This window comes from Apis mellifera, linkage group LG12 (assembly GCF_003254395.2).
Source record: "Apis mellifera strain DH4 linkage group LG12, Amel_HAv3.1, whole genome shotgun sequence".
Classification (NCBI taxonomy): domain Eukaryota; kingdom Metazoa; phylum Arthropoda; class Insecta; order Hymenoptera; family Apidae; genus Apis; species Apis mellifera.
Genome location: NC_037649.1, coordinates 9302553 through 9321034, shown reverse-complemented (window position 1 = coordinate 9321034; position 18482 = coordinate 9302553). Strand labels below are relative to the sequence as shown.

The 18482-nt window shown below is 41.2% G+C and overlaps 3 protein-coding genes across 8 annotated transcripts in view; 2 read left to right on the top strand and 1 right to left on the bottom strand.

Moving 5' to 3' along the window:
* LOC724243 (fasciclin-3) overlaps positions 1-5254 on the top strand; it is a 306903-nt gene extending 301649 nt beyond the window's left edge. For 3 of the 6 annotated variants that reach the window (XM_026444342.1, XM_026444343.1, XM_026444341.1), the window contains 4 exons: positions 1306-1336; positions 1642-1734; positions 2776-2944; positions 3525-5254. In XM_026444342.1, the coding sequence (XP_026300127.1) occupies positions 1306-1336; positions 1642-1734; positions 2776-2944; positions 3525-3719 (488 nt within the window). In that variant the 3' untranslated portion in view covers positions 3720-5254. The remainder of the gene's footprint in view (positions 1-1305; positions 1337-1641; positions 1735-2775; positions 2945-3524) is intronic. The other 3 variants (XM_026444346.1, XM_026444344.1, XM_026444345.1) reach the window with 2 other exon arrangements.
* Positions 5255-5820: 566 nt separating this feature from the next.
* On the bottom strand, positions 5821-16159 carry LOC102655436. Its single transcript, XM_026444453.1, has 4 exons — positions 15142-16159; positions 11409-14911; positions 9053-11111; positions 5821-8970 (listed from the first exon to the last, which is right to left on the bottom strand). The coding sequence occupies exons 1-4, from the start codon at positions 15484-15486 to the stop codon at positions 7141-7143; spliced, it is 7737 nt and encodes a 2578-aa protein (XP_026300238.1). The 5' UTR covers positions 15487-16159; the 3' UTR covers positions 5821-7140.
* Positions 16160-16190: 31 nt separating this feature from the next.
* On the top strand, positions 16191-17927 carry LOC100576705. The gene is made up of 5 exons (XM_026444452.1): positions 16191-16601; positions 16886-17113; positions 17198-17364; positions 17531-17676; positions 17796-17927. The coding sequence occupies exons 1-3, from the start codon at positions 16220-16222 to the stop codon at positions 17269-17271; spliced, it is 684 nt and encodes a 227-aa protein (XP_026300237.1). The 5' UTR covers positions 16191-16219; the 3' UTR covers positions 17272-17364; positions 17531-17676; positions 17796-17927.
* Positions 17928-18482: the final 555 nt, after the last annotated feature.

The window sequence follows — 18482 nt, the reverse complement described above, 5'->3', positions numbered from 1 at the left end:
TTTCTTTTTCTTTTTTTTTTGGATCTTAGAATTTAAACAAAGAGATCGAATATATATAAAAAAAAAAGAAAAAAAAAAAAAGAAACGTTTTCGTCGCGAAAGAAAAAAAAGGACGAGAGATTGTATTGAAAATTTGTAAAACTTCTAATTAAAAAATTAACGAGAAGATTTTTTAGTGTAATATTATGAAAGAAAGCATGATCGTTGGCCATACAATGGAGTATATATATATATATTTATGTTAAGTCTAGATATTAAATATACGACTATAAAGATCACGAGGGATATTGACGAATACCTGATGACGGTGTTCTCTGAAACATTTTTAGAATGTTGATCATCGATCGGATGAGCACAAGCATATTACATACCGTTGTTGAAAGGATTATGATTATGATTTCTTTTTTTTTTTTGGGAACGTCAACGTTTTTCGTATCTCGGTTGTCGTTGTTTCTTCTCTATTCTAGAATTTCATTTTTCGTAACGAGGGCCCAATATATGTATATGCGTGTCACCGAGAAGGAAAAGACACTTTAAGAATACTTCAGAGATCGCTTAACTTTAAACGTTAAACTTAAAAAAGGGGGAAAAAAAAAATTGAATAGGGGAGAGAAAAAAAAAAAAAAGATGGATCTGTTTGACAAAACGAAGAAGAAGAAGAAGAAGAGAAACTACGAAAAGGAAGAAGAAGAAAAAAAAAACGAACGAAGTTTTTGAATGTTATTATATACGGTCGATAAGTGAAATAACGAATAGAACGCGTGTTCGTGCACGCGGCATCTACACACACATTCACATACACCCATCTACACAGCATGTATACACGTACACACTACGACCACGTAAGGGACGAACACAGCAAAAGAAAATGAACATGAACATTTTGTATCTGTAATTGTAGATACAACGCAATAGGCAAGAGTAAATTTAATTAAGAATTCAAATGAAATTAATATATAGAAGAGCTGTATGTAATTAATTGTAAGTTCATTCATCGCTATGATATTATAACTTAGGTATTATATGATTTTTGAAATAAAACATTTGTTTTAAATACATACAATATACTACGTACACGAGAATATGCCATCCCGTTCACAGCAACTGCGTTCAAAAAAAAGCTTAATTTTCAATTCTCTTCATCGTTCGATATAAATAATAATTCGAATAATTATCGATCGATAATCATAAATATATAATAAATCGAGAATTGAAAATTTTTTATTAACGCTCGTGTTTCATCGAAAAAATGATCATCAAATCCGATTAAACGAAAATCTGTTTCTTCTTTTCGATTATTTACAGGTAACACGACGTCCAGGAATCTTGGCGAGTCGTGAGTATTATTTACTTAAACAAATTTCCTTATATACATTCTCTTTTAGTAGCACAAAACTCACTTTAAATATTTCTGCACCAAATTTCGTAACTAATATTTTTCTTTTTCCCTGCTGGTGCTTCGTAGAAGAGACACTTAAATTTTTTATGTTACTTTCTTTTCTTTTTATATATATATATATATTACGTATGTGTGTATGTGTGTGTGTGTGTGTATATACAAATGACAAGAAAAGGATGAAAGAGAAACGCAATCGAATATATCAGTGGAATTACATCTATCGGTATTTACCATATTACCAGGAAATCGCGCAGAATCAAAGACTTTGCGGATCCGGCAGCGAGCGTTAATCTACTTCGTTTTGAGAAATCGATAAGCCAAGACGAAACGCAAAGGCAAGAGTTTTTATTTCTATTTCCTCCAAAGAAAGAAACATCAAGCTTGTGCTCAATGTTAACGTCATAATTTTTATGGAAAATACCGAGATAATTATACATAATCGTCGCTTGTTACCTTATAATTTCTACATACCCTGTTTACTCGCTGTTTCCTGTACATACGTATTCCGCTTATTAATCAGCTTTAACATCGCTCTCCTTTACCTGCATCCAATTTTTCCACGCTTCTTAGACAGATATTTATATGTTTAGTCACTGTCAACAATCAAAACAACTTAATTTTTTTTTTTTTCTTTCGACAAGAAATTACATAATATCGTTTCATCTTTGTGACAAATATTGTCAATTTTTTTTTAATTTTTATCATAATAATTTTGAAAAAAAATATATATATATACGTAATCGATTCATTCATTTATGCCTTCATATTAAAATATGAACGTTCTAAAAATTATAATTTCGATTAACCATATTTTTATAACATATTTTAATAATTTTATATTATCAAAGTAACATTGTTTTGTATATATTTGTACAATAACAAGTAAATTTATAATATTTTTCCCATTTTTTTTTTCGAAACGATTCTTTAAAACTGACGTCAAAAGTATTTTAGTAATTCAAACTTTATAAAAGTCAGACGAGAAAAAAAGAAAAGATGTGTGTATACTATTGCACGTATATATGTTTGTTGTTAAAGACATAAAACTTTTTTTTTCTTTTTTCTATTAGATTTTATCTCGATTATTTCAATATGCAAATCGTTTATTTCGCATTTATCCATTTATTTCGCAGTAATCGATATAATACTACTTTATTCCTCGAACTAGAACTATTTTATTCTTCTATCTTTTATTCAAAAATAAAAATCGAAATTTTTATTCGCTTGTAGAACAATCGCTTCGAATTTATTCTCGTGTTTGTATTGGAATAATCGTTTCAAAAAAAAAAAAAAAGAAAGAAAGAAAAAGAAAGAAAGAAAGAAATGAAAATTAAATTAACAAGCAAACTTTATAAAGAATAAACTGTATTGATTAGAAGTGATACGGAAAGTGCCGGCCGCTATTCCAGAACGGAAGTGGATGGATCACGAGAAGAACGGAAATCGAGAATCAGCCTGTCCAGCCTATTTAAACGCAACAAGGATAAAGTGTCTGGCGCTGACACCGATACCATGAGAACTGTCGTTACAGTTGATGATGAGAAGGTAAACAAGATTATTCTCGAACGATCTTTTTCTCGCGGAGCAATCATATTCGTTTCAATCAAATATATCCATCTCGGTCAATCATCGATCGTTTCTTAAAAATTTCCTTTATCCTTTGGATATATTGTATCCTTTTGATATATTGTAGAAATAAATTACACGTTTCTTTTTTTGATATTATTCAAATTTAATCGTTTCTAGTCGCTTCTTAATCGATTCGAATCAAACGAATATTATATATTTTAATAGCTTTTATATAGATAGATAGGTAGATAATATTAATTATGCTTTTTAAGTTATTACATTATTACATTTTTTATATCGATACCGATAAAAAAAAAATATTAAATATTCAGCGATTATATGAAGCGACAGAAAAAAAAAAGACTTAAAAAGATTCCGCGATAACCAGAAGAATATTTTAATACAGGATAAGAAAATAACACACGATAAATTAATACTTTAAATCCATCTCTCTTGTAAAAATTATTTCAAGTGAAATAAATTATAGGAAACCTTTTAAACCGATCGTAAAGCAATGGAATTATAATGGCAATTAACAGGATTGTGAATTCCACAGCATCAAGCAGCACCAATTGCCCAAGATGCTGCTAAACAAACCACGGACGAAGGGGGAATAGTTTATGCCGAATTGGACTTGACGCAACAGCAACAGAATGTTCCGATCCGGCATCTGAACGAGGACAAAACGGAATACGCCGAGATATTGTACACGAAATCATCGACGGAGGAGCAACAGACGCCCAAGGAGTAAAATTCGTTCGCGCGAGAGAGAAAAAAATTTTGCGAAACAATCACAAATTTTTATCTTTTTTTTTTTTCTTTTCTTCTTCTTCTACGCCTTCTTCTTTTTTCGTGATTAACACACACACACACACACGTTTGTTATTACGTTATTTCGATCCTTTTCAGTGTACGATAATCGTCCTTTATCGTATATATATATATATATTTAGATTTTCTACGTTTTTTAACTTATTCTTAATATGAAATATGTGAGTGTACGGTACGAATCGTTCGATAAGAAAGATAGCGGTAAAAAATGATTGTAGTACTTAAAAAAATATTAAACGCCGTATGGTTACATCCGACTGAAAAGGATCTAAACGATCTACTTAACGTTTCTTTTTTTTTATTATTATTATTATTATTATTTTTACAAATTACTTTTAAGTTATTTTAAATAATTTTATAATATACTAAACGTACGCAAGGACATCGAAACGTCGACGATTGAAGAGGAATTCCATTTTTCATAGATCACGCGATAAAATTACTAAAAAAACTTCGAAAATATTTCCAAAAATTTTAAGAAACAAAAAAAAGAAAATTTTAACTCTATTACACGGTTTGGTACGATCAAAATCGGAACACTTCTCCTTACTTCTAATTAATCCTTTCATACTCGTAGAGAATCGTTTTAAATTTATTCGTAGGAAGCCACGAGCTTAAATTTTATGGTGGAAAAAAGAACGAGCCTACTGGTGTTTAATCCATACGGTAACGTATATAAGTATATTCGTTGCCACAGCGCATTATTAAACCGTTTTTGCCTTCTGATACTCGTCCATTGCCTCGTACAAGATTGAGAAAGATCTTGAAGTTAAAAGTTGAGCAAGCAAAAATAAAATATATATATATATAGTACCTCGTGCGAAAAAAATCAAACGATTGACGCGGCATCGTAAAAAATGCATTTTCAATGCAACGATTAAAACCTGATTTATTTCTTTCGTGTCGTTGGGGTATGCTTGGGGAAAAGGTCAAGAATTCCATAGAACTTCGCGTAATAATAAAAGAAGGTTGAACAATCGATCGAACGATCGAGGAATTTTTAGAAATTAATCACTCGAATAGAAATATGGGGAATAATAGGAATTTTTTTCATTTGGAACGCGATAAATTTACCTGCATGAATTTACACATTTTACAAACGGAACAAGCAACGATTTCTGCTTACATTACAAATTTCCATCGAATGTATCTCCCGTGAAAGAGATACAGATTTTGATTAAAATTTAGTTCACACATTCACCGTGTGGATTTTCTTGCACAGGCCTTATAAATTATTCCCGCGCGAAAGAAGAAAGATCAGATTTCCACGTACTTAAATTCTCTTGTTACACTATTGTTACCGCGTGCATTTAGAGCGTAATAAATAATGTAATATCTGTATCGTGCGTGCTGTTCGTTTGAAAGTCGCTTGAAAAGTTCGCTTCCCGCAAAACTGTTACGAAACGCATACAAAATCCTAACGAATATCTTATCTAACGAATCTAACGAATTTTACGAAAGTTGAGAAAGAATGAAAAATATAAAGAACGAAGATATAAATGTTGATATATAAACAAAGAATTTTTTGACTCTATAAATATATATATATATATAAATATATATATACATTTTTTTCATTGATTTTTTGAATGCACAATATTTTATATCACGCGATATAATTGCAGATAAAATAAAAGTACGATGCGTCGGTGTAATTTTCGAATCATATCAAAAAAAGAACGAACCAAGCTGCTTTAAAACGATGTATCCTATGTTTTGTATATTGTGAATTTTCTTATGCTTATAAATGATATATAATATATATTTATATATATATATATATTATATATATATATATAATAAATTGTACTAATTTCAATTTGTATCGCTAACAATTATTATTGCGTATTAATGATAATTAATGATAATTAGACGCAAAAAGGAAAATTATACGAGATGCGTCGCCTATTTTAATATCGATTAACATTCGTCGAATATATCGAATATATTTGTATAATTTTTTTTTTTATAAAAATTAATCGTATTTTATATCGTATTCCATTAAGGTTGAAATCTAAATCTTTTTTTTTTCTTTCTTTCTTTCAATTAAATTTGTGTCATTATCATCGTAAGTAGAAATAAATCCTTTTTTTTTTTTTTTTTATTTCTTATGTATCGTTATACGTATTGTAAAGTTTTTATTTCAACGTTAATTGCCGTCCACCATTAAACTTACTAATTTGTACGTTTTTTGTCAAATAAATTACAATTCGAGATTAATTTGTCTAATTTTATTATTCGAAAATAATCGATGAAAAACCAAATTTTTTTATTTTTCGTTTCTTAATCGAATCGAAGGAAGAATTTCGTGATTAATGGTCTTGGTCTCGCAACCTTGACTTTCAGAAAAAGTCATAAATAAGTTCTCGAGACGTGAGTAAGTAAGAAAAGTTCGATGATCGTAGGGTCCAAGGTGGACCGCTTCGCTCTTTAACGAGCGCACGTTCGAACGATTTTAAAATAATAAAGGACAATTCGATCTTCGATCACCGAAGTCATAGAACCTGTGGAGTGGTTTACCTTCGTGCGAAACGTTAGAGAAATATATCGAACGATACTTCATGCATCTTTTACGTGCGAGCAAACGTTTCGATTATTATCGGATATTTTAAAATTTTCCACGTAATTATCATTCCGTATTTGTTGCTTAATAAATATTGTGCAACAATCTCTCGGGACAAACGCGCGTTATTGCACGTCCGTACAAATTACGAAAACATGTCGGTTATTTTTTTTTTTTTTTTTTTTTTTACGTTATATATTTTTATTTATAGCCACTTTTATTTATTTATAGTTCATGAGAGCATTCATCGAAAGCATTATAAAATATAAAATAAATATACGTCTATATATAAATACTGACGCACATCCATGAATTGAAACACAAAACGAAACTGGCGTTCCCGGTGATCCTTTTTCAACTTCAAAATAAATCCCAAAAAAAACCACACGTAATAATAAAATATTACATCATATATAAAACAGCGTAAAAATACTCTAGGATTTCTAGGAAATCAATTATATAGGCGACAAAATCGATCGATTCACAACAACGATTCCACGGAATCATCTATTCACGGATTATATTGAAAACTGCGATATCGAAAATATATTAAATAAAAGACTTTCGCCAAGACACGACACGAGGGACTTTCACTTTCGAAACTTTTGAAAAAATTCGAGTCGAGATAGATAAGATCGAACAAGATAAATGAATGGTAATGGATAAAAAGAATGAAGAAAATCGAAGAGGAAGAGGAGGAGGAAGAAGAAGAAGAAGAAAAAGAAAAGAAAAGAAAAGAAAAGAAAAGAAAAAAAAAAGAAGAAAAGAAAAATTCCATTCAATATCCAGTTTCATCGGTGGCTTCGGTGGCTTCCGTCTCCGTGAACGTTTCATCCTCCGTCTCCGCCTCCGTGTCGGGCGAGTTCTGTTTCGCCTCCTCCTCGGTGGGATGGATATCCTCGCCAATCTCGTCCCGCATCATCCTCTGCCTGGCCAACGTCGGCAGCCGATGCTTGTAAGTCTTGTACACCTCGTTCGCCATGTCGGTGGTGTGGACGCGGAACTGTTGGCGCGCCGTCTCCGTGAGGAAGCTGGTCGCGGCTCCGCACTCGAGCGGCCTCTTGGGCGGCGGTTGCTCGCTCGTGAAGTCCATCACCGTTGGATAACCACCGCAGACCTCCAACAAGTCGGTGATGGACATCTGGGCGGGGAACATGGGCTTGAACGAGTCCATCACCCGAGCCTCGCATTCCTCCGGCACGTGCTCGATCAACCGCGGGTCGAACACGGGGCTGACCTTCTCGAGGGGGGCGGCCTGGCCGAGGTTCAAGTGCCAGGTGGTGCTGATCAGCGCGCTCGTCATGTTGTCCTTCTCCAACACGGGCTCGACGGAGGGCAGCTCGGGATTCTCGAGCTCGTAACTCTTCTGGTAGCCCTCCCTCACGTTCCTGCGATACGTGAGGAAAGAGTCTTCGTCGGGCGTGGTGTGGGCGCCCGGTATTGCCCCGACAGGTTCGCTCGCTTTCCCCGGCGTGGTCCGCACAGGCTCCATCAACACCTTCCTCTTCGGCTCCCGTTTCGCCACGTCGGCGAAGTTGAAGTCCTCCTGCTGGAACGTGAATAGGACGGGCGAGATGCGGAAGTCGAGCCTCTGGTTCGTGTTGAGCATCTTGATCACCGCGTACACCAACGAGTTCATATTTTTGCAACGTAGAACGTACATGGCCCCGTGGTCTTTGGTGAACAGGGGCGGCCCGACCCAGCACGGGTCGGCCACGTAGTATCCGTCTTTCGCGGCGAGCGCGGACAGCGTGATCTTGTTGCACTCGATCAGAACGTTGGGAGATTCCTCGAAGGATTTTTTCAGGGCGCAGGCGAGGGTCATCCTGTTACGCGCCCCGTACAGAATCCCGCATATGCTGTCCCTGAAGTCTATGATCCACACGTGGGGGAAGATCTTGAACGTGGTCTGCAAGTTGAACCTGTTGAAATGTTTGGTGCATCGTATGATCGAGCTTCTCAGGCTCTCCGTGTAGTACGAGTCTCCGCAGATCACCGCCGAGTCCAATATGGCCGGGCCCCATCTCGACGGATGGCTGAGGTATTGCATGGCAAGCACGGCGACGCAGATCGCCGCTTGATTCCTGCCCGCCCGATCCCCGAATCTCGAATCGTAGCAACCGATCGTCCCCCAAACCGAGTAAATGAGATTGGAAACCTCGATGGCGTAATTGTTCCAGAATTGCTTCACGTTTTGCTGTTCCCCCTCCTCCTCCTGCTTCTTCTTCTTGTTCCCCAACTTGACTATGTCGGGGGCGTGTCTGAAGTTCCAATGGTAGTCGAGGTACAACCACATGGGATCCTCCTTGAACGTTTTGAACGGGGGCATGTTGACCGATTCCACGTGAAGTCGGTGTATAAAGAAGCCCGTCGTCTCTTCGAACTGATTCAGCGTCATCTGCCTGACCATCTGGCAAATGGTGGGAAATATGCAGAGGCACGCTTTACCGCCTCGCTCCGCTCTCTTCCCCTTCTCGTTGCATTGATAAGGATCTAGATAATAATAGGCGTTCGTCGCCCTCGAGTACCAGAAACCGTAGCAGCAATTGGTAAAGTGCAAAATCCCGCTCGAGCTCGTCTTAAAGAATTTTCTCACGTGCTTCCTTACCTGTTGATCGAAGGTATAGAGAGAAAAGAAATAACCTTTTTCTTTTTTTTTTCACGCGCAAAGGATGTATGTAAAAGCTAACCTGGACGTAAAAATCGTTCTTCATGGTTCGAGGATTGACCGTGAACCTGACCAAGGGATAAACGAGGTCCCGCAAATCGAAGATCCTGTTCATCACGGTAACGTTGCGCAGAATTTGTTCCGTGTGAAATTTCAATTCCCCGAATTCCCTGTAAACCGATTCCGCGACCTCGATCACTTTGTCTATCATGCCGGGCATCGGGCTTTGAATGATGTCCCGCTGCACCATCACGGCCAACACGGCGACGAAGTAACACCTCTTCACCTTGGGCTCGACCACCGCGTCCCTGTTGTTGAACGCGACCGTCCCGTGGATGAATATCGGCTTGTTGGATTCGGGCATGGTCGGCCTGAAGATCGCCTCGAGGTCGTAAGGCTTGGCCGGCATGCGATGGATCTCGGCCAAGGACGACAAAGGCACGACCGGCTCGTGCAGACCTTTCGTGTCGCTGCAATCGGGATCTATCTTCTGAGCGTAGGAGACGGTGATCACCCGTATCACGAAAAACGTCTCCTTCGGTTGATCCATCTCCTGGATGATCAGTTTCAAGAACTCTCTCATGTCCGAGGACGTGACGAACCTCAACTTCTTCGTCCTCCTCACCGTCCACCACGCGAAGTGATTTTCGTCCCTCTTCAAGATACCGATGTGAGACTCGCCGCAAATCAGTATCGCCCCCGTGTAGCTGGGCGTGTCGAACACCTTTTGCAACGACATGGACAGATTCCAACCCTCGGTACTGTAAAGGGTCCCGTAGTGAAGGGGGACCGAGACCACGCGGAACACGTAATTCGCTATCTCGAACTCGGGCAGGAGGCCGTCTATCATCTCGCTCACCGTCGAATCCTCGGTGGCCAGCAAACTGTCGAACGTGTAATCGACGCTCGCCTCGTACAAACCTTTCACCGTTCTGACCGACCAAGTGATCGGATCGTGGATCAACGACCAAGCCATGATGCAAAGATCCAACGGGGTCGAGATCGCCGAGTGGCACTTGAACTTCTTCTCGAACACCTTCTTCCTCACCAACAGCTTTATCGCCTCGAACTCGTCGTCGGCCTCCGCCCACTTTCTCAGCGAGGATTTCTTGAAGGGGGGCAACAGGGGGGTGGTGATCTCGTCCTCGAGGACCAGCACGTCGAGCATGGACGCGTTGTAATGCTCGATCGGGGCGAAGCCGGGGATCGTCAAGTCGTACGCGAGGCTCACTTTCGACTCCTCGCTCCTCACCCAATCCGATTGCTCGATCAACGACACCTCGGACGCGGTCGAGATGGCGGTCGTCTCCATCTCGGCCTCCTCCACGCCTCCTCGCCCCCCCGTCTCCTCCATCGCCTGCCTCACCGCGCTTCTCTCCACCACGCGGCTCGCCTTCTTCCTCCGTTTCCTCCTCCGCTTCCTGTTCTCCATGTGCGCTATGCATATCGTGTACACCCGATACGGTTTCTTCGTGTTCTCGCCCACGTTCCTCTCGATCCTCTCCATCATCGCGGCCAGGTCGCAGAACTCCATCAGGCAGGAGTAACCCTCGGCGGAAGCGATCCCCTTGTCGTCGCACGGGTAAGGGTCGAACAAGTAGTAACGTTCGTTCGCCGTCCAAACGGCGTACGAGCAATTGGCGAACACGATGATCCCCGTTTTGTTCTTCTCGAAGAAATTGTCCGCGACGAACTCCAGGTCGTCGTCCTCGCAATTCTCGGGATCCGCGTAAATGATCTGTTTCGTGATCACGTTGTAGATCGTGTCCAAGATCTCTATGTGGTGGAACCATCGGTACGGTTTGAACCGTAGCTTCCCGGTCTTCTGATAGATCTTGTCCCCGAGGTACACCAGCTGATCGAGAATCTTGCCCGAGAAGCTGTCCGGGTCCAATTTGATCTTCGTCAGGATGCACAACAGAGCGGAGAAGAAGCAAGATTTCAAGTGGCAAGCTTCGACCGCGGCACGGTTGTCGTAGCAAATGCTGCCGGATATTATTCGGATCCCATCCTCGGTAAGCTTAAGATCAAAGAGAAAGAGGGAAACAAAGGATTCATATTTTTTATTATTATTCGTAAGGCTGGATCGAACGAATTCGAAAGCTCACTTTCAAACCAGGGATATCCTTCAATAATTTCTTCTTCTGTTGCCCGGTTGTCTTCCTGATCGTCGACGTTTCTCCCTCCAATTGTCTGGACATCATCTGTTTGTCTCTCGTCTCCATTATTTTCGTTTCCAACTGCATATATCGTATCGCGGGAATAACCAACGAAATGATGATGATAATAATAATAATCGAATAAATATATATATATTTCTCTTTTAAATATCCCATCGTATATGTGTATATATATATATATATATATATATATGTATGTATAGACGAACCTGATCAGTTTTCGCTTTGAAATCGGGGAAAAACAATTCTAGCAACAAATCCTCGGTGTCGCAGAGAATCTTCTCCATAAGAGCGTCACCCTCGTCGGTTTTGGGCAACAGACACTTCCGTTTCTTCTTCTCGATACAGGTCATGGCCAATCGTTTCTCGGGGGTCGGTGTTTTAATGATCGGGCCGAGCATCAACAAGATCGGTCGTATTCGAATCCCCACCGGTATCTCGGGCACGTCCTGTTTAACGAATTCCTGGGCACGCCTTCTCTCCTCCTCGATTCTTTTTAACTCTTTCTCCTTTATCGCCTGGGCGAGGGTCTCGTCCTGGATGTACATATCGTCGATAGCCCTGAGAGGCATCAGGCATATCGGTAAAATTCTAGAGTACAGGTATTTGTTGGGGGACAACTTGATCATTTTCGAGGGTATCGCCTCGTAGACTTCGGGGCCGCCCGGCATGACCACGGCCGATTTCGATATGTACATGGGGGGCGCCTTCTTCTTCACGTCCAACCTCGAGTCTATGGAGAACCTGGACACCAGAGATGGGATGGATCGTTTGGCACGTTTCGCCTCGAGAAGCTTTATCAAGATCTTGTTCGATGGCAAAACGTAGGGGGGCGGAAGGTTGTACTTGAGCTTCTCCAAAGCTAATTGCTCGTGGACCTGATCGATCGTCTCGTCGTTCTCGTCGTAGATCTTCATGTTGGACGTCAACAGGATGAGATTCAAACGGTAGGGGGAGTCGGGTTGATCCTGCTCCTTCACCTCGAGCAACGGATCGATCATAGGCTTCTCCTCCTCCTTCAAGACCTTCCTCACGACCTTCTTCCCCTCTTCCTCCTCCTCCTCTTCCTCCTCCTCCTCCGCCTCCTCCTCGATGTCCACTATGTCCACTATCTCAGGCTCCTTCTCCACCACCTGTTCCGCCAGTAACTCGGCCTCCAACTTCTTCAAATCGGCGTCCGTGATCGGTAAAAACGACGTCTTGAACTTCTCGATCGGCGCGTCGGTCGGGATTATTATCTCTTGCTCGGTGGCGTAGAGGCCCGGCTGTATCGAGTCCAAACCGACGAAGTGAATGGTGAAAAAGTGATCGTTGAACTCCATCACGCCGTAAAGGAGATCGACCAACTCGTTCAAACTGGCGGTAACCGCGAAAGAGGCCGGATAGTCGCGAAGGCGCCAACCTTCGCTGTCGCTCCCGTAAGGATTGAACATGAAGAAGTGGGTATCCTCCTTCCATATACCGTACATCAGTCTCTTGTTCTCCAACACCAGTTCCGGGTAACGGTTGAAGTAACACTCGAGGGCCTCGCCGAGATTCGCCAACGGGCACGCTTCCCCCTGAATGATCTTCATCTTCGTCTTGAAGAACACGTCGTTCTCCCCCATCTTCAATCTGACCGGTAGCATCGTCATGTCCAAGTGGCTCGGCCTCGGCAGCAATTTCTCCTCCAACTCCCCTTCCAGCTCCTCCTCCTCCTCCGCCTCTTCCTCCTCGACCTCGCCCACTATTTCCACGTCCTCCTTCAACTTTGGACGGCCCTTCCTTATCCAATCCACAACCTCCTCGAATATTTTGTTGCTCACGTCGATCAGCTGGTCCACGTCTATGTTCCGCCACTTGGTCGGGTCCTTCAGCTTCCTGTACGCTATCGCGGCGAGGGCTGCGATCAATCCCTGCTTCCCCCTCGACAATATATCGAAACCCTCGTCCAGGCAATTCTTCGACCCGTGCAGGACCAAACGATGAGGATTCACGATCTTGTAACCTTTCACCGTCTTCATAACCGGCTCCTCTTTCTCCGGCTTCGCCTCCTCCTCCTCCCCCTCCGCTATCTCCGCCCGCCACTTCTCTATCCCCTCCTCCTCCTCCTCCTCCTCCAGCTCCTCCTCCTCCCCGGCCACCTCCGCCTCGGCCACCTTCTCCTCGGGAGTCACGATCGTGTAGGTGAGCGGCTCGTCGTCCTTTATCATGTAGTTCTCCGCGTTTTTCATCAGGTCGGGCACCTGAACCTCCGCGTGCTTCATCTTCTCGAGCTCGGGCCTTATCCTCGGGCTCATGTCCACCTTCCTCATCTCCTCGATCCTCAACACGCTCGGGCTCGCCACGACGGGGGCGACGGGTGCTTGAGGCCTTCGGTTCGTGCCCTTCTCCCGATAGATCACCTTCTCCAAAGGGCTGCCCGGCGTCGTGCCCGTCTTCACGTACAACACCCTGACTCCGTGGATCACGAACGGATCCCTGTCCCTGCTGCCCGTGTTCTCCATAATGGTCTCCATCACCTGGTTGATCGAGCTGTTCATCGTGACGCAAGCGGCCTCGCCTGGCTTGTCCGAGCCCGCGATATCGGCCGTGCCGCTTCTGAACCCCTCGTCGTCGCACGCGAACGGATCCATGAAGTAATACGTGTCGTCGTGCCTCCATATCGCGTAGAAGTAATTCTTCACCTCGAGCAAACCCGTCAACTGCGTTTGAAAGAACTCCCGTATGCCGTCGTCGATCGCCAATTTGCCCCTCTTCTGCCCGTAGCCGGGCACCACGTTCGTCCGTATCTTCACCTTGGCCGAATACGCGCCGAGGATGATGTCGCCCATGATGTCGTCCAGCCGAAGCTCGAAATCCGTGTCCCCGAGATCCTTGTCGAGCACTCGGACCAGATCCACGAAGTATATGTTGGACTGATTGAAGATCAGGTCGATCAAAGCGCTGGTCCATTTGTTCGCGTTCACCAAGCGGGAGTAGACGAGGGCTGCCAAAGCTATGATCAGGAAGGTGCGGCCTCGAAGCGGCGCAGGTATGACGGGATGATTGACGTGGTAAGAGCCTTGGACCACAGCGCGATACTTCTCCCGCATCTTGTAACCGCTCGGCCGCCTCTGCGGCTTCGTCTCGCGCCTCTCCAGCTTCTCGGGGTCCGCTATTTGGGTGTGGTGCTCCACGCCGCTGATCGCTATCGTGTACAGGACGAAGGGCTCGTTCTTCACGTTGCTCTTCTCCAGAATGATGAACAGAAGCCCGATCAGATCCTTGACCAGGAATAATTTAGCCGTCCCGCTGACCCCGTCCGGGGCCGGCTCGCAGCTCTCCCTTCTCGCTTGCCCGTCGAACAGATTGTAATACCTCGCGTCCTTCCAGATCGCTATGTTCAACACGGACGAGGTCAATATGGCGGCGTTGTAACGCTTGAAGAACAAGTCCAAAGCCTTGACCAGGTGCAATTCCGTGGGCTCGGTCGAACGAAATTTACCCGCGTAAACCGCATCCTCGATGCTCACGTTCACCACGAGTTTGTTCTGCACGCATATGGTCCTCTTCAAATCGAGAATCGAGAGCAATCGGCGGTCGTCCGTGTTTATGTCTTTGTAGGAATCGCAGTAGAACGTGTCCCCGTCCTCGATGATCTGATCGATCACCGCCTCGTTCCAGCAACGAGACTTGTACACCGTGGTCGTCGCGAAAGCAGCGATCGCTGTTGCGCCGCCCTGTTTTGCCGAAACAATCAGAGATAACGTAGGGAGAAGATAACCTGTATCTTTCTAATGTGTGTCTCTATCGTGTTTAACTATTGCAAACTATCCGCATTCGAATATAGAAATATAGAAATTTATAAATCTGACCCACGTTTTTGCGCATGATTTTGAATCTTCGAAAAAAAAAAGAGATAAATAAGAGCGCGATCACTTTGACGATCGTCCCCAAAAATTTGATTTACCTGATGACCCCTCGACAACGGCGAGAACTTTGGCATGTTGATGTGGGTCATTCCTGCACGCACGCCGTATCGAACGCACGACGGAAGCTCCGGCCTGATTTCGGTCAAGGAATACGTGTCGTTCGGCAAATCGAGATACAAGTTGATGTCTTTGTACTGCTCCTCGAGTTCCTCGTCGAGTTCGTCGCTGCTGGGGGCGTTATCGTCCGCTGCCCTTACGACCTCGGTCACCCGGCCGATGGCGTTTATAGTTTCGTCGGAAACGATTTGCTCGCATGTCGCGAGCTGTTTCAATTTTTCCCTGTATATTTTTTTCTCTAGTGGTATCACTTCCGGCTTTTCCATTTTGCTTCCAGTTGCTTGCAGTTCGTGAAACAATTTTTTTTTTTTTCTTTTTCCTTTTACCCGTTAATTTGCGACAATTTTTTCTTTTTTTTAAAACGTTTCCAAAGAGAAAAGAAAGAAAGAAAGAGATCACGAGGAATGGTTAAAATGCATCATTCTAGGTGTAGGTTTAATATAACCTACCATCTTCTTTCGAGGATACGATTCAATTGATAATTTTCACGATTTTTTCTAATATCGAACAACGATAGTTTTCATTTTTGTATATACGTTACTTAGAATTTTGGCATGTTTGTGATAAAATTGTGTGCGTCAAGAAATTATACTAAATATAATATGAAGTTGGTCAGCATGATGCATCGGGCGAGAAACAAACGATACGAATCTCGATACCGATCCCGATCCCCTCGGCAAATTCACACACGTGTACAAAATGCATCCGCACAACACAATGTCCACCTAAACTTTTCGAAAACTTTTCAAACACGAACCCCGTTACCGAATCGGCCAATCATGAATACCAAAAATCAATCAAAATGTTCACACGCAGAAATGTAAAAGTATCGCGTAACCTGCTGCACGTCTCTCTCTCTTTCTTCCCGTGTCCAATAATCATCCTCGTCCAATTTGAACGCTATCTAATCGAAGAATTAATCCGTTAATAACAACAATAATAATTTGATATCGAAAATTTCTTTTTCTTCTTCTTCTTTTTTTCTTCAATTAATAAAACATGCGTAAAAGTTGCGAAAGGTACGAGGAATGGAAAGCGGAACGAGCGTTGAAGACGAAAATTGAGGAGAAGAAGAAAGAAAGGACGAGACGTAAGAAATTAAAAAAGATCGAAGAGGTGGAGGAGGACGAGGTGGACGAATTTGGTAAGATTCGAAAGTGTAAAAAAAGGAAGGAGGTAAAGAGGGAGAAGAAGAAGAAGCCGAGACAAAGAGTCAGGAGAATTTACAAACACATACCGGAATCAGAATTAATCTTAGGATGTATAAAACCATCCGTGGAAGTGAGGGAATACTTCCTCAATCCACGTCACATTCCATGCATGGGTCTTACGATACCTCCAATGTACATATCGGAACCACCGCCGCGTAAGATTTTGATTTTTCACTTCTTAAAAAGATAATAAAAAATATTTTTTTTTCTCTTCTCTCAGACCCTTTCAGATTAACGAATCATTCCGTTAAAATGATTTTTTAACGGAAAGTATGCTTATTAAATTTACTACTACAATAAGTATGCTTGTTAAATTTTTCGTTCGTCTATCTCTTTTTTTTTCTCATTTATTTACGCAACAATTTTTAACTTTATCCATCCAGTTATTATTATCGTTTTATTACAATCGAGTTAGTTTGCTCTAATTTTTTTTAATAAGATGAAATTACGTCAATATTATACAATATATTCAACGTATCTGACTCTTTTCCTAAACTCTCAATGCGTTATCCGTTTCTTTTTTTTTTTTTTTTTTTTGCGACAGCGATAACTCGCATGCCTGATCGAAGAAAAAAACCGTACATAACTGTTCTCAAAAAATGGAAAAAAATACCGGAAGAGTCGGATTTAGACAGTTCAAGCGAATCTATCTGTTCCTTCGACAGTGAAATATGCCTTGCAGGTAAAAAAGGGGAATTCGAATTGGAATTCCATCCCATCGTCGATTATTGAAATTTCTTTTTAAAAAGATAAATCTTGATTTTAGACGTGAAGTTGACATCGAAGGATTTCAAAAAGATCAAGAAATCTCAAGAGCAACGATTCGAGGAAATCGAATGAAGAAGAAAAATAATTCTTTTTTTTCTCCCTTCGCTCCCATTCCGATTATAGAATCCGTAGGAATAATAGAAATATTCGCTTCGTTGGAATAAGGTAAATTTTGGAAATAATAATAATAACAATAATAACTTATTATTAAGTTTAATGTACGAATAGGAGAATTAATAATTAAATGAGGAGAATGAAATGAGAAGAGAAGACAATGCACAATAAATGGAATTCGATCGATTTAATTGCCCTTTATTTATCTCTTGATTAGAACAAGGATCATCAATCGTGCGGAATTCGCGTGGGAAAAAAAAGTAAATAAAAACGTAATTCGCACGAGGAACTGCTCCGTTCATCTCTGCCAACATTCTGCAAGGATTGTTCCACGAATCATTTAATCCTACTATGCGACGAAAGGTACGAAGGAACGAGCAAACAAGTGGCTTGTTTGCTCGAGAAAAAAAAAAGTTAATTATTAGTTATTACCAGGCGATTAAAGATCAAAAAAAATTCGATCAATAAGTTAATAATTTCAGGTTAAGAATATATTCATTGCATCCTTAGGCTGCGCTTAATTAATAACAAGGCTACAAGATGGAAGAGAAGATTACTTGTTAGAAGATAAAAAAAAATTAATAAGAAACAGAATTTTCCTATTTGAAAAAGTTTTCAATAAACAAAAAAGGAAACAATCGCTCGTTGTTTGCGTTGTTAATCGATAATTTATTTATATCCAATCATCGATCATAAATTGTCTCGTTAAAATTTATTCGATGTTTATTTCTTGCGCAGAAAATTTCCTAAAGGTAAAAAAAATTTCATTGTGTAATACGTGACATTATTCAACGTGGAAAAAAATTATTTAGCATAATAAACAAAAAAAATAAGAACATAAATAAGAAGAAAAAATAGATCAGATGCAACTTTAACAGACTTTACCTTCGTTAATGAGATGGATAACGTGCAGATAATTTAAAACGTGATTTGAAAACGTGATTTAAACTTTTCTTCCTCGTTTCGAATAAATTTTTAACGGGGGCAAATTTTTTTAATTAAAAAAAAAAAAAAAATTTTTACGTATACAAAAGAGAATAAAATTTTTGTCCCGCGACGAAAACAGGGAAACACAAATATCGTGAACGAGTTCGTAACATGGCTTCTTCGCGTGCATAATCATCTTATCTGTTTGTAACCGCAACAGGCGGTTATCATTCTAGTTCGGA